This window comes from Gadus macrocephalus, chromosome 8 (assembly GCF_031168955.1).
Source record: "Gadus macrocephalus chromosome 8, ASM3116895v1".
NCBI classification, from domain to species: domain Eukaryota; kingdom Metazoa; phylum Chordata; class Actinopteri; order Gadiformes; family Gadidae; genus Gadus; species Gadus macrocephalus.
Window position 1 is genome coordinate 11536024 of NC_082389.1, and position 21750 is coordinate 11557773.

A 21750-nucleotide genomic window follows, 5' to 3' on the forward strand; every position below is an offset into this window, starting at 1 on the left:
CATTCACAAAGCCACAAAGTAGATAGAGTGGGCTTACAATGGGTGTCTTTGAGGGATGCGTCTACAAGACTACATTACTGTCAACTGGCTGGACCAACACATTAAAAATAGTGCACACTGATTGGGTTGAAATGAATCAGCCTTGTGTTGGTTTAAAATACTGAGAAGAATAGGATTTTGCTACATACGTTCCCATTAAAGGTTCCTAAAATGCTCCATTGACCATAACACATGTATTCATTCAAATCAAAGTTTTGAGAACATTATACAGATACACATTTCCAACATGAACACACGTACTAAAGCTATATATTATGCGATAACATCAAAGTTGATGGTCTCTCAAATCTCAATCTTCAAATGTGAATCCTCAGCAGAAAAGTCAGCAGTGTTTCTATACTATATACGTATTTGGGTCAGGACGTTATTAATCTACATTAAAATGGACAGAGAGCATGTTTGCCAATGGGTGCTGTTTTTTGATTTGCAAGCCGGCTTAGGGGGGTTGGGGTTAGGTAGGGTGGGGTGAGGTGGGGTGGGGTGAGAAGAATTAGAAAGAGCGGGGCGAATAGCATGAATTAATATTAATTCCCATTTATGGCCAGATGTGATATGATCATCATCACTGCAATAATTATAATAATTGGATTCAATGTGGAGGAGGCTGATGCCCCCCACACACACACACACACACACACACACACACACACACACACACACACACACACACATTTGCACACACGCAGACAACCACACATGTGCCTACGCACGCAAGTAGACACACAAACATGCACACACACACACACACACACACACACACACACACACACACACACACACACACACACACACACACACACACACACACACACACACACACACACACACACACACACACACACACACACACACCATTTCAACCTGGAATAGTATAGATTAGGGGACGATGTTCAACTTTTTTCCAACTTAAAGTCCATATGACTATATTTGAAGAGGGTTGAGAGATGATTAGAGAACTGACAAAAAAACATGAAAAGTTTGTATAATGTTCAAAAGCGAACAATGCTTGAAATGCTTGGAAAGGTGAGTAAGGTGAGGGAGGTGATGTGAGACACAATCCTATTGACTGCGTTCAACGTATCAATGAGACTAAGCCAAGTCAGATGACCCCAGTGTGACCTATGAGCTCTTCTCACTTTCACGACCCCTTGGATTGTAAGAGGGCGACGTGGGATTCACAGAGGAGTTACATTCCATTGGATGACAGGGGCAATCCCTCTCTCTGTTTGATGTGAGGATACAGCAACACAAAACCAACCATCTTCAAGCTACCAAACACTGTATATCGCAACATGGCCCTTTAGCTCTACTAGGAGAGCATGGCATTAGCAGTGCCAGGGGTAGGGGTTCGATGCGATGGATGGGGTGGCCCCCATGCATAAAGGGAGGTGGTGGTGTGACTCTTTGGATAATAGCATCAACCAAATGGCATATATTAACCGCCTTAATGAAATGCTTCTAGCTAGACACAACACCTTTAGTTTACAGTAATAGTTAGTTACAGTATTATATGTGGGAGTGGTTGGGGATGATGTCTGTTTTAAGCAGCCTTACGTGGCCCGAGTCAGACTGATTGGAATCTGGGGCTGGCAGAGGCTGCCTAAACAGCCATCATCCAGACCCAAAATAAGATTTCAAGGTTCTAACAATTCATACATGTTTAACATTTTGTATTAATCTTATAGAATGAGTTCAAATGAGTTAGGGTGGGTATGTTCAAAGCAGGCGATATGTTATTTACTCACTGACTCTATCCGGAGGGATATCTAAGGACACGAGTGAGATATGACATACCCAGCTGCCTCAGGTTTCCAAATGTAAAACCAAGGGATAATCCTCACTTTTTTGACCCTTTCAGTGGGGATTCCCATGGTGTGGTTGTTATGAAGATTCATTCGAGCCTAAAATATATAATTTTTTTTTATTAAAATTCACATCTTATGTCACGTTTTGATAAGACAAGATAAAATAGGATGTCCTACTTTATTTATCCCTGATGGGACTTTTCAGGCCCTATGATGTATTTTAGTCATAAGATGTATGAGTATGATTTATAAGTGTGTGGCTCAAGAAGAAGTCTTCTTGACTTTGAGGATGCTGATCAGACTGTGAGAAGTCAAGGCTTATGTTTAATCGGAACACAGCAGGGCTTATTATTCCACGGAGAGGGAGGCACACACACACACACACACACACACACACACACACACACACACACACACACACACACACACACACACACACACACACACACACACACACACACACACACACACACACACACACACACACACACACACACACACACACACCGAAGTGACGATGGCCTATTTTTGGTTAAAAAACCCTGAAACAAAAAGCTTTTATTGTGATTACTGTGCCTAGTGCAACTGTGTTTTGACATAATGCATAGGGAAACCACCACGTTGCGCGCGTGCCAAAGCTCAACAAAATATGACATTGAAGTCAAGGGCCACTTTAAGTTCGTTTGCCTGCTTTTTCTTTTTTTTTCCAATCTTAAACTTTGACAAAAGGTGACCTCGCATTGTTAGAATGTCCTCTGTTAATTATTGATCGACAAACATGTATATAAAAATGAATTGTATTGAAGTAGCCCTTCCCTAAAGAAATTCAGATTTAAAGATGTAAATTGCACAGGCAAAGGGAAGCTAGAAAAAAGAGCTCATGGTTCTACTTATTGCATCGAAATGTCTATTTGAATGTATTAATGTAAAGAACTAAGTCCGATTTGGCCATTGGGATAACACGAGAACGATTAAAAAAAACTATCCAGAATAGGCCCCAGTAAGCTTTTGTCAATGATGTGTGTAATATTTCATTTAAATTCTTATGTGATCAAGTCCAACAGAAAGTCAGGAGGATAACTCATAAAAGACCTACAGACCTTAAGGATGCAAAGGATGCAGAGGCTGCTCAAAAACGGCTCAATCATGAATTTCCTGACACACAAATAGTATAGTCCAAACTATGTCCCTCGATTCTGTGATTAAGGTTTTATAGGTACAATATGCTCCCATTTTTTCTAAATAAAACAAATAGCCAGACTGGTTTGTCTCACTCACTATCCCTCTCTAACTTGTCCTGGGCGAACGCCGAACAAAATAGAACAGAGAAATAGCATAAGAGTCGCTGAAAGAAAAACATTAAATTACTGACAAATATACTCACATGTAAAACTGTGATGGTAACGGCGCAGCTTCCAGAATTAGGTGGGGATTTCAGTAGAGGGAAGTGCCAAATCCAGCGCGCAAAACCCATAATTTCCCTCAAGCAAGTGAGTAACAAAAACTAAATCCGTTTTTCCAGTCAATTGTCTTCTAGACCAGCTGAATTACCTAACGTTGGACATTTTAAACGCGGGTAGAGGTGTTGCAGGTGCACAAGCCATTAACTGTCACTTGACGAGAACCTCTTCCCGCCATTCGAATTGTTTGTTCTTTATTCCTGTTAGACGACAGGTCCGAAGTTGTTTAACTCTTTAAAAAAATGGGTGCGCAACAGAATTTCTAGCGCTTTCTTTCTACAGTTACGCCGCCAGGAAGCAAGAAGCAAGTCGCGAGTGCCGGTGGTAGCTCGTGCGCACTGCAGTCCGTCATGTGGATCTGGGAGGGAGGGCTGGTCGAGCGACGAGCATCAGTGGGATTAGACTACTTGATTATTTTTTCAAACTTTTTAAAATAAAAAACTAAATCCATGTTATTATCAAATGTACGTTTGAAATTCTAAGTGTTACCCAATCTAAAGTGTTTTATTGTTTTCAGATGTGGATATTTTGTCTTTGTAAAATCATTTCCCCCATCCTTTCTGACGAGAATGGCATACGGTTTACACCTACCAATAGGTTTTGTGCTGTATTTGAGACAGTAGCCTGCACTTATTTTACTCAAGAAGGCTGAAAAACAACTGGATTCATGGGCAACTATTACCGGTCATTGATATTTGTTGCGTTGTCTTCTCGCCCCATCTGCTGGTGTAAATAGTTCAGTTAACTTCTTGGAAATTTACAAACCATTAGCTCTCATATAAACAGGATAGCGTTTGCGTGCCAAACGGTAATTTGCATCGATATCAATTTTGATGGTTTACAAAATAAGTACTTTGTTTTATTTTGATCAAATTAAAAAATAATAATTGTGGTATAAAATAGCAGTTCCAATAAAGGAAATAACAATGTCTCAATTTAAAAGTGTGCAGAGCGCAACCATTGGATATAATAAAAATGAATCATATTTAGCTCCCTATGAAAGGGCCAAGCGTTGAGTCGGAGGAAAGAATAAAACTATAAAACTACATGACCCTAACACCTCATAGGAGTGTTTTCTTTTCTTCCGGATGTACAATCACACGCATTGACTGTCAACATGCAAGATGGCCACCCATCATCGGCAAAATGCTGCTGGGCGGAGAAAAGTACAGGTAAATCATAATTATGTAATAACTAGTCGATGTCTACAAACGACCAGGGAATGAGATTTCATCTAAATTCACAAACTGCGGACGCACGGGAGGCATTGAAAACCCCTCGCAGGAGGCAGTAGGACTGTTGAACCATGACTCCAGCCGGCTAACTTAGCTAGCTTAGCTAACGTTAGTTAGCGTTTTCAACCAATCGTCAATTCTTCACCAATTCAAATGTTGTGACTGTGGATATCATTGAGTTTAGGTGTGTTTGCGTCTATGATTATTCCGTCATATGAGCGACACATTCAGCTTGGGTAAACATTAACGTAATTTAACCCTGCAACTGGCTCTGTCTATTTGCTGGATTAATGCACGTCCGACGGCAGTCCTACCATGCAGTTTGCAAGTATGCAATATCATACAATTTAACACGAATGGACAAAACGTGTTGTTATCTTGCCGCGACCATTTTTGAGTTATTTTTGAGCCTATTCGCGTAAGCATTTACGAAACACTAAAACACAGCAAATTGACATTGTAGTTACGGTAATTTCAAACTATGTATTGCGTTGATTTCTGTAATTGAGACTCCACACACCAACAATCATGATTCTACTGTGTGTTACAGGTGTCCTATGTCATTAGAGATGAGGTGGAGAAGTACAATCGGAATGGGGTGAATGCGCTACAACTGGACCCTGCGCTCAACAGACTGTTTACGGCTGGGAGGGACTCGATCATCCGGATATGGAGTGTCAACCAGCACAAAGTAATTCATTGTGCCCATCACAACTGAAACTATTAATGCAGAAATTATGTTTTCCTCATACTGTGTAGTTGCAGTTATGTGTATCCCTGATTAGATGATGGATAAGGCATTGGTTCCTATTATTTTTCATTGTAGCAGGACCCGTACATTGCCTCTATGGAGCATCATACAGACTGGGTCAACGACATTGTTCTATGCTGCAATGGCAAGACATGTAAGTGTGACCACATGTGGGTCGACCCCGGATGATCTCATGTTCTTCTGTCATGTGGACTTTCAATTAATCCCGCCTGCGAACGGACCCAACGTTAACACAGAACAACCCCCTCCCCTTTCCCCAGTGATCTCAGCCTCGTCCGACACGACGGTCAAAGTGTGGAACGCGCACAAGGGCTTCTGCATGTCCACGTTACGGACGCACAAGGACTACGTGAAGGCCCTGGCGTACGCCAAGGACAAGGAGCTGGTGGCGTCCGCCGGCCTCGACCGACAGATCTTCCTCTGGGACGTGAACACGCTCACGGCGCTCACGGCCTCCAACAACACCGTCACCAGTATGTCTTCATGGCACTTGAACCCCCCCTGCCGTGGTGCATCGTGGGTCTTGTAGTTTATTGTAATGGACTCCCTGTGATTATCTAAGTGGTTTTGTTGTTTATCTTCTCCCCGACAGCCTCGTCACTCAGTGGGAACAAAGACTCCATCTACAGCCTGGCGATGAATCAGATGGGCACGGTCATTGTGTCGGGCTCCACGGAAAAGGTATAGAGTCTCTCGGGTTACCTCATCAGGTTCTGTTCATTATACCTCATGCATTATCTTGTTATAAATTGTGTTGGTATTGATGTACGTCTACCCACCTCGTCCTTCGTATCCCCACGGCTGCTCTGCACTGTCCGGTTGCTGTAATTAGAAACGTCACATCTTTTGTAGTAACTCCAATTTCGTTTATGTTCTTTGGATTGTTGCCTGACTCCTCCTCGATATAAGCGGCTACTAAATAAATGTTGTTATTGTTTGTAAAGGTGCTAAGAGTCTGGGACCCTCGTACGTGTGCTAAGCTGATGAAACTGAAGGGCCACACGGACAATGTGAAATCACTGTTGTTGAATCGGGATGGCACTCAGGTGAGTCAGAACACCAGCAAAGACTCACAGAGACAAACATTTGTTTATCCTGACTCTTGATTTAAACACCCATTTAAGATTGATCATGTCTTATGCCACTATTATGCCCTACCACTTATACAAAACCAGGTCATACAGACGTTTTGGTAGCTGCTCCAATTTTGCTCTCAGTATCACTTGTGAGTCCCTGTAGTGCTAAACGGCTCCATGTGACTTAACCTCCTCCTCCTCCGCCTCCTCCAGTGTCTGTCGGGCAGCTCGGACGGGACCATCCGGCTGTGGTCCCTGGGCCAGCAGCGCTGCATCGCCACCTACCGGGTCCACGACGAGGGCGTTTGGGCCCTGCAGGTCAACGAGGCCTTCACGCACATCTACTCGGGCGGCCGTGACAAGAAGATCTACTGCACCGACCTGCGCAACCCGGACATCCGCGTGCTCATCTGCGAGGAGAAGGCGCCCGTGCTCAAGGTGAGGAGGCCCGAGGGTCTGGCTGAGGAGCCTGTCGTCGTAGTCTGGCCGGTGACCGTTATTGTCCTGAGATTTTGTGTTTTTGGACGTCTCACTTTGTCATGTACTTAGGATAGTGGTAGAGCAGGATAGCCCATAACTCTTAAAGTTGTAAAAATGTGTTTGGCTCTCGGCATAAGCTTTGTGGGTCTGAACCCCGATTTCCGCAGTCTACCTGTAAGCATCCTTGAACAAGATTTTTTTTTTGGGGTTCTGGAAGAAAATTGAATGGTTAATAATTTTTCTGGTTCCTATTGCAAGGACTATCCCTCTGTTGGTTGTTTGTTTTAAGAAACGTGGTTGTTTGGACCTTGTCATTGGTGTAAATGTAAAGCGGGACAAGGAACCGGAGAACCAGACAGGCCGTTTACCGGTGGGAGTTAACCACATTAAAGCTCCTGTGGAAATGGGAACCGGGAATGACCTGGCAGATTTATAATGCAGTGTTTTAAATTAGCGAGGTTCCTTTTTTGATGGGTCTTGGTTGTGGTCTCAGAGGATGTCTGGGGGTTTGGGTTAATGGAGTATGGTGATGGATCATAATGCTCTTGGTTTATGTTACATTGCTTAAAACGTCTTAGACTGTAGTAGCTGAGTGAACCCTCTTCGATTAATAATGTGTATCCATTTATCTTTAATTCATGGTTATTTTGATTGACTGTTTGGCTTCGTTCCAAGGTCCATCCTCAATCCATCTACTTCCCCATCAGATTAACTCTCTCTCTGTCTCTGTCACTCTCTTTCTCCCCCTGCCCCTGCCCCTGCCCAGATGGAGCTGGACAGATCTGCTGATCCTCCCCCAGCGATCTGGGTGTCCACCACCAAGTCCTCTGTGAACAAATGGGTAGGCCAACGCATGTCCCCCCCCGCACCAGTGACCCAGGCTCAACCTAGAGCTAGGAATAGAGGTGTCTGTCTGTGCCAGCACACCCATACACCGTGCCTGATAACGGTTTTCCGGGTGTGATTCATTCTACATATTAAGACCTTCGCAATGACTTTCGCAGTGGGATTACCGTTCCATTGCCTTCATTACCTCCTGTGCACCAGTCAGTGGTTTGTCACAGAGAAAACCGCCCGTGGCGGCCGGTCATTATGATCAATAATGATAACATGTAGGGCATAACCTGTCTCCTTGTGTCCAGTCTCTAAAGGGAATACATAACTTCAGGGCCTCTGGAGAGTACGACAACGACTGCACCACCCCGCTAACGCCGCTGTCTACCCAGCCGGAGCAAGTCATCAAGGGTAAGCTCCACTGTATTCATTTATCCACGGCCGTCGATGCCCAGACACTTTATTCATCCCCAAGGGGAAACGCTGGGTGCTGTAAGCAGGATGCCTGTGGACTATTGGAGCTTCCCGTGGGTTTCTGATTCATCTCAAGTTTGTCGTTTGCAATCGTCTCTTAATTCTGTTTGCATGTTTCTTTGCAGGAGGCGCCAGTATTATCCAGTGTCACATTTTGAACGATAAGAGGCACATACTCACCAAAGACACCAACAACAACGTGGTATTCTGGGACGTGCTCAAGGTATAGTCTGCCTGGCTGCTGCTGTGTGTCTGGTTATATTTAGCCGGTTGGCGTCCTTTGCCCTGCTAACCGCCCCAGCAGTCCCTGGCTTCCTCCAACGTGTTCCTCCCCTTGTGTTTGGAGAGTTTTTTCCCTTTGCCCTGCAGAGGGGTAAGGGTAGTGTGAGCTCAATGTGAAACCCTTTGAGACTAACTGATTATGCGCCTTACAAATCATTTGGCCTTGACCAGTTCTGTTCGGTTTGTGTGACACGTCTGAGAGTGGGAGTCTGACCAAGGTGTTTGGGTGGGGCCTCTTGTCTTGATGCACTAGGCCTGCAAAGGAGAAGACCTGGGCAAGGTGGAGTTTGACGAGGAGATCAAGAAGCGCTTCAAGATGGTCTACGTGCCAAATTGGTTCTCTGTGGATCTTAAGACGGGGGTGAGGGTCGATACAGCTAGTGTGTGTGTGTGTGTGTGTGTGTGTGTGTGTGTGTGTGTGTGTGTGTGTGTGTGTGTGTGTGTGTGTGTGTGTGTGTGTGTGTGTGTGTGTGTGTGTGTGTGTGTGTGTGTGTGTGTGTGTGTGTGTGTGTGTGTGTGTGTGTGTGTGTGTTGGATTCCAGTGATCAGTACGCTGTCCTGTCTTTTAACAGATGCTCACCATCACGTTGGACGAGAGTGACTGCTTCGCCGCCTGGGTGTCCGCTAAGGACGCAGGGTTCTCAAGCTCTGATGGATCCGACCCAAAATGTACGTCATTGGATCTTTACCATATCTCTCCATCGTCTCTCTATATGCATCTCTACACACACTTCAGCCAGTTGTACTCCACATGGGTTCCTCTCTGAGGGAGAGAGAGGGCCAGGGGTTTGGCTCTCTGACCGTATAACACATCTGACTGTCGGCTGATCGGTCCAGTTTTTGAAGACAGGGCGTTTATTGTGATGTGAAGGGCTAGACATGTGACCTTGACTCGACCTTGGCTTATTGTGCAGCCTGCAGTATCTATTATTTGCCTTTTTATACTTTTGTTTGACATTTTCCCTTTTTGTGTGTGTTTAGTCTTTGAGCGCTCATGGTGATTTTAATTTCATGCTTAAATTGTTGCCTTTTATTGAATGAAACGCATAATTCAATCGTGAGATGTTATGAATTCCTATTAAAGGAAATAAAAAATATTTGACAATTTAAAATATCTTTTAAATTTAATTGAAGTATGTAAAGCTCTCTGAATGGGCTTTGTTTTTTGAGGTGTTACTGTGTGTAAATGACCGTGACCTCGTCCTCCAGTGAACCTGGGGGGCCTCCTGCTGCAGGCCCTTCTGGAGTTCTGGCCCCGCACCCACATCAACCCCATGGAGGAGGAGGACAACGAGGTGAACCACGGTAATGGAGCCAGCTTGGACTGGGCATAAGTGTGTGATCTCGTTGGCTTCAGTCGCCCACCCGTGTGCCCTGACTCATCCGTTCCAACCCAAACCCTATCAGGCTACGGGTCCCCTCAATCTGTGTAGCGTCCTGGAAGGTTTAGGGTATACGAGCCGGGGGGTCTCCAGGTGGTCTCATGGCTGTGTCGGCTCTCTCTGACCCCTCAGTGAACGGAGAGCAGGAGAACCGCGTCCAGAAGGGAAACGGCTACTTCCAGGTGCCCCCGCACACGCCCGTCATCTTCGGAGAGGCAGGGGGGCGGACCCTGTTCAGGTATACTTGCTCTAGCTGATTCAGATTGGCTGCAAATGTATTCGCTAGCTGTTGTATCTGGTGGTTCTGATTGGCTGGTGGGGAGATATCAACTCTCTGCCAATCTTATTACTGATTGGCTGTGTATACAGTATATCAATGTGCTGGCTATCTTTGTTACTGATTTACTATTACTAAGAATCACTTTCTGTTTGATTATCATTAAAGCAAGATGGCCATTTCGGACACATCCATGGATGATAAATCAATGGGCCTTTCCTAATGTCCACTATGGAAACGGCAGTGATATATCACTGACAGTTCCTATCGGGGTGTAGCTGGCCGAGTAATGTGATGCTGCTGCCATCTGGCTGGTGTTGGGCTGGGTTTGTCTTTTAGTCTGGCCTTCCTTCCAGTCCCAGTATCCCTATAGGTCCTGGACAGCTGTTTATTGGGTTTGATGGCACAATCCCTCCTGATCGCTTATGCATAACATGTACAGAGCTGGGTGGGTGATGAATGTGTATCTTAGTCCCGATTCTGTTGACAATTGTATGTCCTAATATAAACTAAGGTGTTTAATTAGTTTCGGTCTGATCTTCATCTCAGGGACAAGTGGTTCATTATCATATAGTTATGGAACAGCGTACAGTATGGTGATGTTGAAGGCCATGTTGTACAAGCACTCGGATGTTACCGGGGGCGTCCATCCGTGGTTTGGATTTGGATGGCGCTGCACCAGGTATTCATGTCCCCGGGCTGGGCTGGGCTGGATGTTTAGCGTGCTGGAGCCCCTCAGTAGGAGTCACCGGGGCTCCTGGCCCTCTGACCATGTGTACCGCCACGTTGTGCAGGCTGCTGTGCAGAGACTCTGGAGGAGAGACCGAGTCCATGCTGCTCAACGAGACCGTGCCTCAGTGGGTCATAGACATCACCGTAGACGTAAGTACCCGCGGACCCTTCGCTCGCTTCAGGTCCCCTCATTACTAACTCGTGCCCTAGTTCAAGATATAGGCGTATCTGGTCATTACGATTGATGACTTACTGTCCGTTTAGCCAAAGTATACTACACCGACTCTGTAATCCGACAGAGACCCTCAGCAGCTCTCCGTCGGGATGTCGGATATTTTGACTACAAATCATGTAAGCAGTGTTGTAAATAAACTTCAAAAGCTTTTCAAATCTTATTTGGTGTTTTATTGGTCCTTAAGGTGCAATTTATACCATGTTAAGTAATTAAGGTGCAAAGTCAAACCGGAGAACAGATTCCAGAAATGATTTTGTTAGAGGACCAATCACGGCCCTTGCCGTCTCCGTTGCGTCGACCAATAGGTCCATTGCGTCAACGGATAGTTAAAAAATATTGGATGCGCACGTAAGCTACGGAGAGGGTTTCCGACTCGCTCTCCGGCTATGGAGAGGGCTCTCCGTGTCTACGTACAGCACTTTAACATGCACATGCATTTGAAAAGGCACCATCCAGGTGTTACTATCACCGTTGCTATGGAAAAAAAAAAAAAACGAGATGTGCAAACCCAGCTCACGACACTATTTCAACAACCAATGTCTGGGAATTCAGAAATGCAAATGCCATAACCAAGTTTATTGGTGTTTTCATGATCTACGGCCATTCGCCGTTGTTGACAAACAAACGTGTGACGTTACACCACAACTATGGGGAGTCCCCATGTAATATGTTTATTGTCTGAGGTTCAATAAGCCTCCTTAATCATTTCACTGACATCAGGCCCTTGTGTTTGAAATGAGCGGGTGCTGTTAAACGCTGAGCAGGAACAATGTGTTTGAATGTGTGTCGTCCCTCAGCTGGTACCAAACTAAATCCAGGTGGCGTGGCTTCCAATTCCATGCTGACGTTAAACGATTGGTAAACGTTTGGTAAAAAGATGTCTGCATGGGCAAAAGATCAAATACGGTCTTTGTTTGTATTTGCATTGTGATAAGATGGATGACCACTTTGAAATCCCCCAATGTTAAGCCACAATGAAGGCGATATTTTTGACCTTGCTGTATCTATCTTTGTGATGACTTTTGCATTCATGCGTTTTGTCCTCATCTTTCTTCTGCAGAAAAATATGCCGAAATTCAACAAAATCCCCTTCTACCTCCAGCCCCACTCATCCTCAGGAGCGAAGACGCTGAAGAAGTGAGTTCACTCCTGCTGTTTAATACCGGCTCTCTGATTAACAACCGTGATCATCGCCCGCATCACGTAGGCCACTTTACCTACTTGATCAAAGAACTAGACTACATGTTAAAAATAAGTCTAAAGGGCTGGCCCTAGTATCGCACTGCAGGGACCCTGGTTCGATTCCGACCTGCCATCGGCTTCACGGCCCGGCCCATAAAGGCGCATGACGCCCATAACGACTGTCCGAAGGATCAGATCCAAGGGTTGGCTTACAACACAAGGAGGTCCACCTTAAGCCTCCTTCACCACGCACAGACGTGTCTCCTGGACCAGTGGTCCGAAAGACTTCAGGCTCAGGCCTGATCGGGGGGTGTCTGCTCTCTCCTCTGCCCCCCTCCCCCAGGGACCGCCTGTCGGCCAGCGACATGCTGCAGGTGAGGAAGGTGATGGAGCATGTGTACGAGAAGATCATCAACCTGGACAACGAGTCGCAGACCACCAGCTCCTCGGCCAACGACAAGCCGGGCGAGCAGGAGAAGGACGAGGACATGGCCATGCTGGCCGAGGAGAAGATAGAGCTCATGTGCCAGGACCATGTGGGTGGTGCCTCCTTCAGCCTCCTCTCCTTCCTGCCTTCCATTCCCCTCCCTTCTTCCTTTCCCTCAGCCATCCTTTCCCGCTCTCCTCGTTCTCACTTCTCTTCCATTTCCTCTTAGGTTTGCTCTCTCATCCTCCTCCTTCGTTCTTATATTTTCCTTTTTAAATGATAATCGCTGACACCGTCATCTTCTGTTCCTTCTCCTCTGCTGTTCCTCTTCCTCCTCCTCTGTACCTCTTCCTCTTCTGTTACTCCTTCTGTTCCTCTTCCTCCTCCTCTTCTGTTACTCCTTCTGCTCCTCTTCCTCCTCCTCTTCTCTTCCTCTTCCTCTTCTGTCCCTCCTCCTTCTCCTCTTCTGTCCCTGCTCTTCTGATCATACTCCTGCTCTTCTGTTCCTCCTCTTCCTTCTTGTTCCTTCTTTTCTGTTAGCCTCATTCATTGTGCCGTCCCCTGCCCTTCCTCCCCCCCTCCTCCCTGTCTCTTGGTTGGTTCAGTCCTTAACCTAACCCAGACTTACAGTCCCCTGTCGTTGTCCCGCCTCTCCCAGGTGCTGGACCCCAACATGGACCTGCGGACGGTGAAGCATTTCATCTGGAAGAGTGGCGGGGACTTAACGCTCCACTACAGGCAGAAGTCCACGTGAAGGCAGAGCGCAAAACCACAAACAAACGAAAAACAAAACAAACTTGTCGTCATTTGCCAATCACCACTCACCCTCTGACATATTGTACCTTCAGCCCCATTGTGTGGTCAAGCGTCGCCGTGTCAACGAGGAACCAATGAAATTGAGAGAGGCGGTGGCGCTCCGTTATGTCGTAGGGAAATCTCACCAGAACAAGCCCGAGCAGTCTAGAGGGGGTGGTGGTGGTGGGGGGGGGGGGGACCCCTGGAATAGAAAGGTTGTATGAGCTGGGGGGTCGTCTGCTCTACTGTATGTACAGTTTGAAGGATTGATACCAATGTTTTATTGTGCACCCATTATTATTTTGTACTTAATTATTTTTGGGTTCTCTTTTCCTTCGGTTTTTCCCATCCCGATTGGCATTTCTGTTTCCGACTATACCGGTCTCCCTTACGTTGTTTCTGTGTGTGAGTGTGTCGTGTGTGCGTGTGTGTGTGTGTGTGTGCGTGCGTGTGTGTGTGTGTCTATGCACATGGATGTAGTAGACTTAAGGTTTTGTTCTAGTACATTCCAGACAACTGTCCCCCTCGTTTCTGCCGACACTCCCTGCTGCTGACACTACAGTATCTCACCACTCACCAGTACCGTACAACGGGTCTCTCGCAGCCTTGCCTCGACCCCCTTCGCCCGCTCCCGACACCATCTACACCCCCCACCATTCCCCTTAACTTGAACTTACCCTTCGCTTAGAAAATGAAAATGACTGCTAAGCTTGAACCTCAGCGACAGAAGCACTTGTCCGAGTGTCTGAGCTTATCTTTCTAGCTGTGCTGTTATCAATGAACTGAATGTTCTTTATTTTGTAAATATATGTACAACACTTTGGATTTAGGCGATTATTTTTGTTTTTGTGTCCAGGCATTTTTTTTTTTTCTTTCCTTTTAGTTTTTGTACAGTTAAACGGCTATACTAACCCGACTCCTCTTCCCAGTACGGAGACGAGCACACATTCATCCACATAAATGTCTTGGTTTGAAGGTTAAGATGGCATTTCTCTTTCCTTTTTAAATTGTGTTTTCATCTGCATCCTGACGGTGCAGTTTCATCAAGAATGTTTGTACTTGTCGAAAGTCATTTTAGCAATCAAGACATAATCTAAGGTATATATCTTAAAAAGAAGAATGAAAACATACTTAGTGCTCTGCTTGGATCATAGGGCAGGGCCTATACCGGAATAACCAGGGCTGCGGCTAGGCTCCCCCCTCATTTAGAGTGTTTAGTAAGTCATACAAGTGGAACCATAGAGCTGTAAGAACTGCTTCTTCACCGTGGGACATTTTGCTGCAGCGATGGCTGTTTCTGGTCTCCGTGTCTGGCTTGGTGTGTCACAGAGAAGGAAGAGCGAAGACCTTTTTGTTGTAAATTAAATTAAATCTTCCCCCGATTTATGAACGTGCGTATATTACTCTGCACTGATTCGGTGCGATCCGATTGGCCAAACCTGAGGACTGGGATGGCGTGATTAGGCCAAAACACAGCGAAGAAAATATATTTATATATAAATATATATACATACCCACCCTTGTTGTAATAACTTGTGAATGATGTATATTTTAGGGATTCAACAAAGAAATAAATTTGAATGGTTTAACAATGACAGATCTATTGTAATTTAAATGTTTTTTCCCCTTGTTTTTAAAATGTAACGAGAAAAGTAAGGCTGAATGTCTCATTTTAAATGTTTTTATTTTCTTCTTTCGGGTGATCTGGTTCTTCTAGACATAAAATTCACCCATCCTCCATTCAACAGCAGAAACGTTGTTTGCACTCATTCCTAATAAAACATACAGTTCATTGATAAAATATCTGCAAAAATACCCATTTTTTTCTCCTCATTTTAACTATTAGTGTACTTGTGTAAAGACACCCTACACTTTAAAACAAAAGCAATCATTTAACAGCAGTTTAAATGTGTACAAATAAAAATACATTTATATTTAAAGCATATATTTCTAACATGATTTCTAAACTATTGCATAGATCAGAAAAATGATATGACACAGCATTGAGCTTAACGTAACGACAACACTAAATAGACTTAATGTTTCTCTTGTAGTGACCTTTGTAAATTTACAAAATGCTAACAATCCAATAGTAGTTCCCACAGAATATTTCTAATTCCAGCTGCAATGTCTTGAAAAAAACTTTTTTGTTGACCCATGTGTTTAAAATTTCGATAATACCTTAATGAAATTGATAAAAAGGAAAAATGCGTGGACATGGCATTACAAGATGTGCTTTAAATCTTAGTGTAGTAAATAACGTGAAGCCAGCAGAGGCCGACCACTGGCTACAAACAATGTTGTGTCTTTGGAAGTATTCTTAATCGAGTAACTCCACTGATGTATACAAAAGGATTGTCAAGCAATGCCAAGTCAAAACAATTTACGCAAAATGAAAACATACGTATCAATAAAATAAAAAAAATGAAAATCCTCCCATCCTAAAGCATAACGATTTGAACAGCGTAGCACTACAAATATATGATTTAACGGAAGACAAAGTTGAAAAACATGGTGTGGATAAAAACATAACGAGATAGCTTTGTAGGTTTAAGATGTGGCTCTGCTTGTGGATGGGCTTCCCTTAGTGTGCGGGTGCGCAATGTGTTCACAATCGTGCAGCACGGCCTGACCGGACACCCAGCTCAACGGAGGACTCCTCCAGCCTGGTCCCCATCACGGCTCTCGCTCCTCCTTCTGCTGCTCCTCCTCCTCGTCGTCCCAGTGCTCCCGGGTGGGGGTCCCGGCCGCCCCTCGCTCCGGTGTCTGCTCAGTAGGCTCCTCCCCCTCCACCTCCTCGGCGCCGCCCTGGCACAGGAGGTCGTCCTCCGAGGCCTCGCCGAGGAGCGTCCGGTGGGGCAGGAGGTCCACCTGGGGGGGGGTGGAGGGGGGAGGGGGAGAGTCTGGGGACGCGGCGGGGGACACGCTGCGGGCGGGGGACAGAGGGGGTGAGTGTGTGGTGGTGGTGGGGCAGTCTGTGGCTAGGGAGCTGGGTGGGGACGCGGGTGGGGACGCGGGTGGAGCGGAGGTGGATGTGAGGTCCAGGGTGGCCAGAGAGCTGAGGTCCTCGTGGGGGTGGCACTCAGCGCTGTCGCAGTCCTTCAGCTCCTCTGAGGAGGTGGAGAAGAAGAGGATTAATGTTAACATATGATCGGTTACTCCTGGAGATAAGATAGATAGATAGATAAATAGGAACTTTATTAATCCCTCTGGAACCTTCCCTCAGGGAATTGCGCTTCCATGTAACAAATGGAATAACAGTAAAGAACAACAAAGTGTGGAAAAGTTAAAATGCGAAACGCTAAAAATATATGCAGGGAAACAATATACAAGAAGAATAGTACACAAGCAGATATTCACATGCGGAGTGCAAGAAACAGTAAATCAAACAGCCAAGTTGTATTTTATGTGTAGTGTTATGTAGTGGGTGGTGGGTCAGGCCTGTTCCCTACAAGTCACCTCTGTTATCATTAGGCTGTAGACCCTTAGTATCCAAGACAGCCGAACCCGGGGAGGGAGGCGGCGGTACTCACCCACGCCGGACATGTCGCAGTCGCGCTCCTCGTGCATGGCCAGGGAGGTGCAGGTCATGTCGATGGAGGACACCGACAGGTCCAGCCTCTCCACGGACTCAGCGGGGTCTGTGCTCACCTCGGCCTCAGAGACATCTGGACCATCGCGCACACACACCACACACCACACACACACACACACACACGGTTGATTAGGGTTTGTAAACTTTGTATGAGAACCATGGTGAGGAGGACTAAATGAAGAGGCTGCCCGGGCTTGTATCATTTGTGTGTAAAGTGTGTGTGGTGTGTGTGTGTGTGTTGTGGGTGCGGCGAGTGTCGTGTCTGTGGGCTGCGATCCAGTCCCAGAGTGAACCAAGCCGAACTGAAAGGTGTCAGCGACTGTTTGTTTGTTTATCGTTTGTTTAGAGGGGACCCACCGAGGTCCATGAGTCTCTGGAGGGGCGGCGGGGGGGCCGGGTCCCCCTGGAACAAGACCTGGTCCCCTGGGTCTTCACTCTGCCCCGGGGCTGCCATCAGAGGAGCCTGGAAACAAACAACAACAAACCATCAACAACAACAACAGTAAGCACTGCAACCCCCCCCCCCCCCCCCCCCCCCCCCCCACAGACAAACATCGTCCATTGAGACGATGGGATTGGTGCCATCGGTTAAATTATTCTTCACGTCCAGAGAGGGTGTCAAATACAATTCAAGCTGTTTTTCATGCATACACAACGTTCTATTTTTATGTAATACTTCAATGTGTACAGTATTACATTACACACTGATTATAGTTTTATTGCGGTACAACTCACTGGATCTGTAACCAAAACCGTGGAGAACCATTTAGAGAACCATTTACCAACACCGTATACCAGAGGATGATAGCATACAGAACCCTACACAGACTGCAAATATACAGCCAAGCTTTGTCATTTGTCAACATTTAGATTGACAAATTGCGATTGCAAAAGCAAAGTCAGAAATTGGAGGCAACAATGTGGCCTCTTGAGTCGGACATTGACTGTGATGTTATGATCACCGGCTGTGCGTTATCGTGTGAGCGTGTGACCGGTGTTCTGAAGGAGCGTTCTGTACCTCCGTGAACCCATGGGTGACCATCGCCGGGGACGGCGGATCCTCAGGGGCTGGGGGTTCCGGGGTCTCCATGGGAACAGTGGAATGGACTGGGATTCGATGCAAGTAACCGTAGCCAATGCCGCATCCCAAACTGTGATAAAATTAACGTCAAAAGGCAACGTTTCATTAGACATTGTATATATAGATGTCATATACATGACATTCACTTGGTTTCGTTCAACACGTTTTTCAAGAACTATTCCTAGACTATGAAACAACCATTTAAGAGCCAAATTGCTTGAGGCATTGTGTTCTTTGGAATGCATCCTACTGTAATCTATTTATTCAACTTTTCATTCATACATTTTTTCACATTTCCGGCGGTTCATATGGTAACTGCACCTTGGGGATCTTTTACTATATTTTGTATATTTGCATATTGGCACCGTCATTTCCTTGGGGATAAATAAAGTTATATCTTATGCAAAGCTACTTTTCATAAAACACTCGGGGGAGATTTGCTTTGACTAGAGCAGCCAATTTCCCTGACCACACCCAACACACACACACACACACCTGCCCTCTCCACCCCAGGCTCCATTGGGTGTGACCACCACCTCCCGGCAGTTGTCCGACTCGATGTGGTACACCATCAGCTTCAGCGGCTTGCCCTCGTGGGCCTCGATGAGGGAAAAGAAGTCCTCCGACTGTAGGGAAAAGAGTCTGCCGTTTTATTTTTTAAACGCACATGTCTATTGGTACATCGGAGAGGGCAGACTGGGCGCTCAGCCACTGCACAGGCTCATGCAAACTAGTCGCATGGAAGCCCTCAAATGTCCAAGTGGGACATGATCAACCAAATGGTATGGCATAGACTACAATAGAATATGAAATGGAAAATAAATCACATAGACAAAAGCGAATAGAAAATAATGAAATGCTTTATAAGCCACGTAGGGAATGTCTCCTGCACTTCTAAAAACAGTCAAAAAGCAGCAGAACAACCACCACCGCCAGGAGAGCTGCGCTACAACGGGGGCTCTTTCTTACGTCTTGCAGAACCTGATCCGCCCCGACGATGTAGTCTGCATGTGGTAGAAGCCCCGCCAGCGCCGCCGGCGAGTTGGGCTCCACGTCCTAGACGGGGGCAAGAACCAAGACAGCGGCTAGAGCGCTCAACATCCAAAGAGAGATCGCCTGCATCAATACGTTTTGCTTTGGGGGTGGCCGCAGCCTCACCAGGACGTGCCAGACGTTCTCGTTGGCCCCCTGGTAGCTGCAGAAGCGGACGCTGGCGCCAAGCAGCCCCTGGCCCCCCCACAGGGCGCTCGGCACCACCTGCAGCTCCCGGAGCTGCATGGTCTTAGTGCTGTACACCTCCATCCGCATCGCCTTCTCCGTGCTGGCCTTCAGCAGCTCCTTCAGCTGGTCGTTCTCCTCGTTCTGCGGTGTGGGACGGAACGGCGTGAGATGTGGGGAAGGGGTTCTTTTATGGCGTTATCAGGGTTAATTTTGTCAGCTATTTTAGATTTAGTCTTAGTCTTTTGATGAAAATGCTTATTAGATTTAGTCACATTTAGTCATTGTTTTCCTTTGTAGTTTTAGTTTAGTTTTAGTCTACGAAAAGTCCTTAAATTTTAGTCAACTTTTAGTCAAAATGTTTTCTCTTTTTAAACTAGTCAAAAACATTACCAAATAAAGTGAGTTAAAGCGATCCTGATTCGGCAGACTTTTTCCAAAAAGAACACGGCAGTATCTTGGGTATAAAGGCTGGGACGAATTTCAAAGTACACCTTATGTGAAAGTATAGACCGTGGCGATTCCCATTGAAACGACTGGCGCTGTGATTTTCTTCAAGACGAGAGCCGGTAAATTGTGAAAAATGTATTAAACTGTAATCAGACAACGTGGTTATATGCTATAGAACCTGCTTAGAGTATCTGAACAAAATTTTTTCGTCATATTTTTATTAACAAAATTAATACTGGCCTGCATTTGTGTACGTCATTCGTGTTCATTCAAAGGGGCGGTATTTGGGTTGATATTAAGCGTTTTACTACAGTGTAGTTCCTACGTTATCGTCGACTTACGAGCCTGGTGGTGTCCAGGGACAGGATGAAGTCAAAGAATGGCTGCAGTCCGGCCTTTTCTGCGGGAGAATTCACCTGCACCTGCAACACATGGACACGTATATAGGGTTGAGGGAATGATGTAAATCATTCCCTTTGTTTAGAACAGTATTTCTCAGCTGGACTAGCCTCAAGACAAACATGTGTCATTAGTCATTAAGTCATGTCCAAAATATACAAAATTATATTTACCAATATTTCATCAACAATGCCTTGATGTACTATTTAAAACATGGAGTGAAGAACAGCAGCAACACGTTGGAATAGGAATAGTAAGCCATTTAAACATGAATTAACATTGAAACTAGTGAAAATAGTTAATTCATCGGCTTATTTCTAAATATAAAAGTTCTGGCATGAGTTCTGAGAACCAAATGTCCTCGCTCACGACCCGCGACCCACCAGATGGGAATCCCTGGTTAATAACATTTATGACGCGTTACTCGGAGTCGATTTTAGGGGCAATGTAAGGAAAAACGATTGCCTCAGTCTACTGCTGCCCAAATGTTGTGTTGGCCTCCTGTTACAAGTGTAGCATTAATGCCTCCTTCGTGTGTGGTTAAGACTTGCTAATAAAAGTTGAACGTGAATCGCGTTTCTCATCCTAATAGCGAGGAATCATAGCGCCACCTCATCACATTTGGTCCCGGCTGATCCACTTCAAGTAGCTTCCCTAAACTTCAACGTAAGCTAGCAGTTATTTGTATGACAAACTACTTGGACATGAATGTCTCGATATGGATCAAAACCATTACCCCGTGCACGTGATATCCAAACGCCCCTCCTTCGGAGACCTCTGAACTCTGAGACAAACCCATTGTGGAGTAATTCTATGTTTTTTGATATCATCCGTGATCCTGATTATGGTTTATTGACAGTCCGTGGCCATCTTGTCCTTTCCACTGACTCCAGCCCAGAGTAGCCGAGCCCAGAGTTGAACGCGGGACTCACACGCACACGCACGCACGCACGCACGCACGCACACACTCTCACACACAACCGTACACACGTACACACACGCATGCACACACACGCACACACACACACACACACACACACACACACACACACACACACACACACACACACACACACACACACACACACACACACACACACACACACACACACACACACACACACACACACACACACACACACACACACACACACACACACACACACACGCACGCACACGCGGAATACTTGACCAAGACCAACTTAGTAGATAACAGATACATGATACCGTTTCTTTTATTTTACAGGATTTTGATTTTATTTGATTCAATTTATTTCAGGCATATCAAAAATTCAAAACAAAATTAAAGCATGAAAATAACATCAACAAAAATTAAGTTTAAATTATTTCACAAAAAATAAAACAAATTACATAAATTGATATGATATGCCTGAAAAGGAGTAGGAATAAGTATAAACTTATATAAACCTACCCCTTTCCACAGCTCAAATTTTTTATTTATTATATTAGCTTCTTGTGTTCCTTATAATCTCTATACA

General features: G+C 45.5%; 3 protein-coding genes across 5 annotated transcripts in view; 1 reads left to right on the forward strand and 2 right to left on the reverse strand.

Moving 5' to 3' along the window:
* LOC132463023 (sodium channel protein type 4 subunit alpha B-like) overlaps positions 1–3687 on the reverse strand; it is a 41583-nt gene extending 37896 nt beyond the window's left edge. For 2 of the 3 annotated variants that reach the window (XM_060058892.1, XM_060058890.1), the window contains exon 1: positions 3250–3687. The gene's annotated coding sequence lies outside the window, so the exon portion shown is untranslated. The remainder of the gene's footprint in view (positions 1–3249) is intronic. The other variant, XM_060058891.1, reaches the window with a different exon arrangement.
* A 689-nt stretch (positions 3688–4376) lies between these two features.
* Positions 4377–15323, forward strand: LOC132463027 (WD repeat-containing protein 48). The gene is made up of 18 exons (XM_060058901.1): positions 4377–4497; positions 5111–5251; positions 5387–5465; positions 5593–5805; positions 5925–6013; positions 6277–6378; positions 6622–6846; positions 7655–7729; positions 8031–8133; positions 8322–8419; positions 8732–8839; positions 9051–9147; positions 9688–9783; positions 9993–10098; positions 10932–11019; positions 12165–12241; positions 12630–12822; positions 13372–15323. The coding sequence occupies exons 1-18, from the start codon at positions 4450–4452 to the stop codon at positions 13465–13467; spliced, it is 2034 nt and encodes a 677-aa protein (XP_059914884.1). The 5' UTR covers positions 4377–4449; the 3' UTR covers positions 13468–15323.
* Positions 15176–21149, reverse strand: LOC132463033 (Golgi reassembly-stacking protein 1-like). Its single transcript, XM_060058916.1, has 9 exons — positions 20988–21149; positions 20194–20274; positions 19343–19546; positions 19154–19240; positions 18680–18810; positions 18122–18254; positions 17461–17566; positions 17042–17176; positions 15176–16618 (listed from the first exon to the last, which is right to left on the reverse strand). Exons 1-9 carry the CDS (start codon positions 21048–21050, stop codon positions 16185–16187), a joined length of 1374 nt encoding a protein of 457 aa, XP_059914899.1. The 5' UTR covers positions 21051–21149; the 3' UTR covers positions 15176–16184.
* Between the last annotated feature and the right edge of the window lie 601 nt (positions 21150–21750).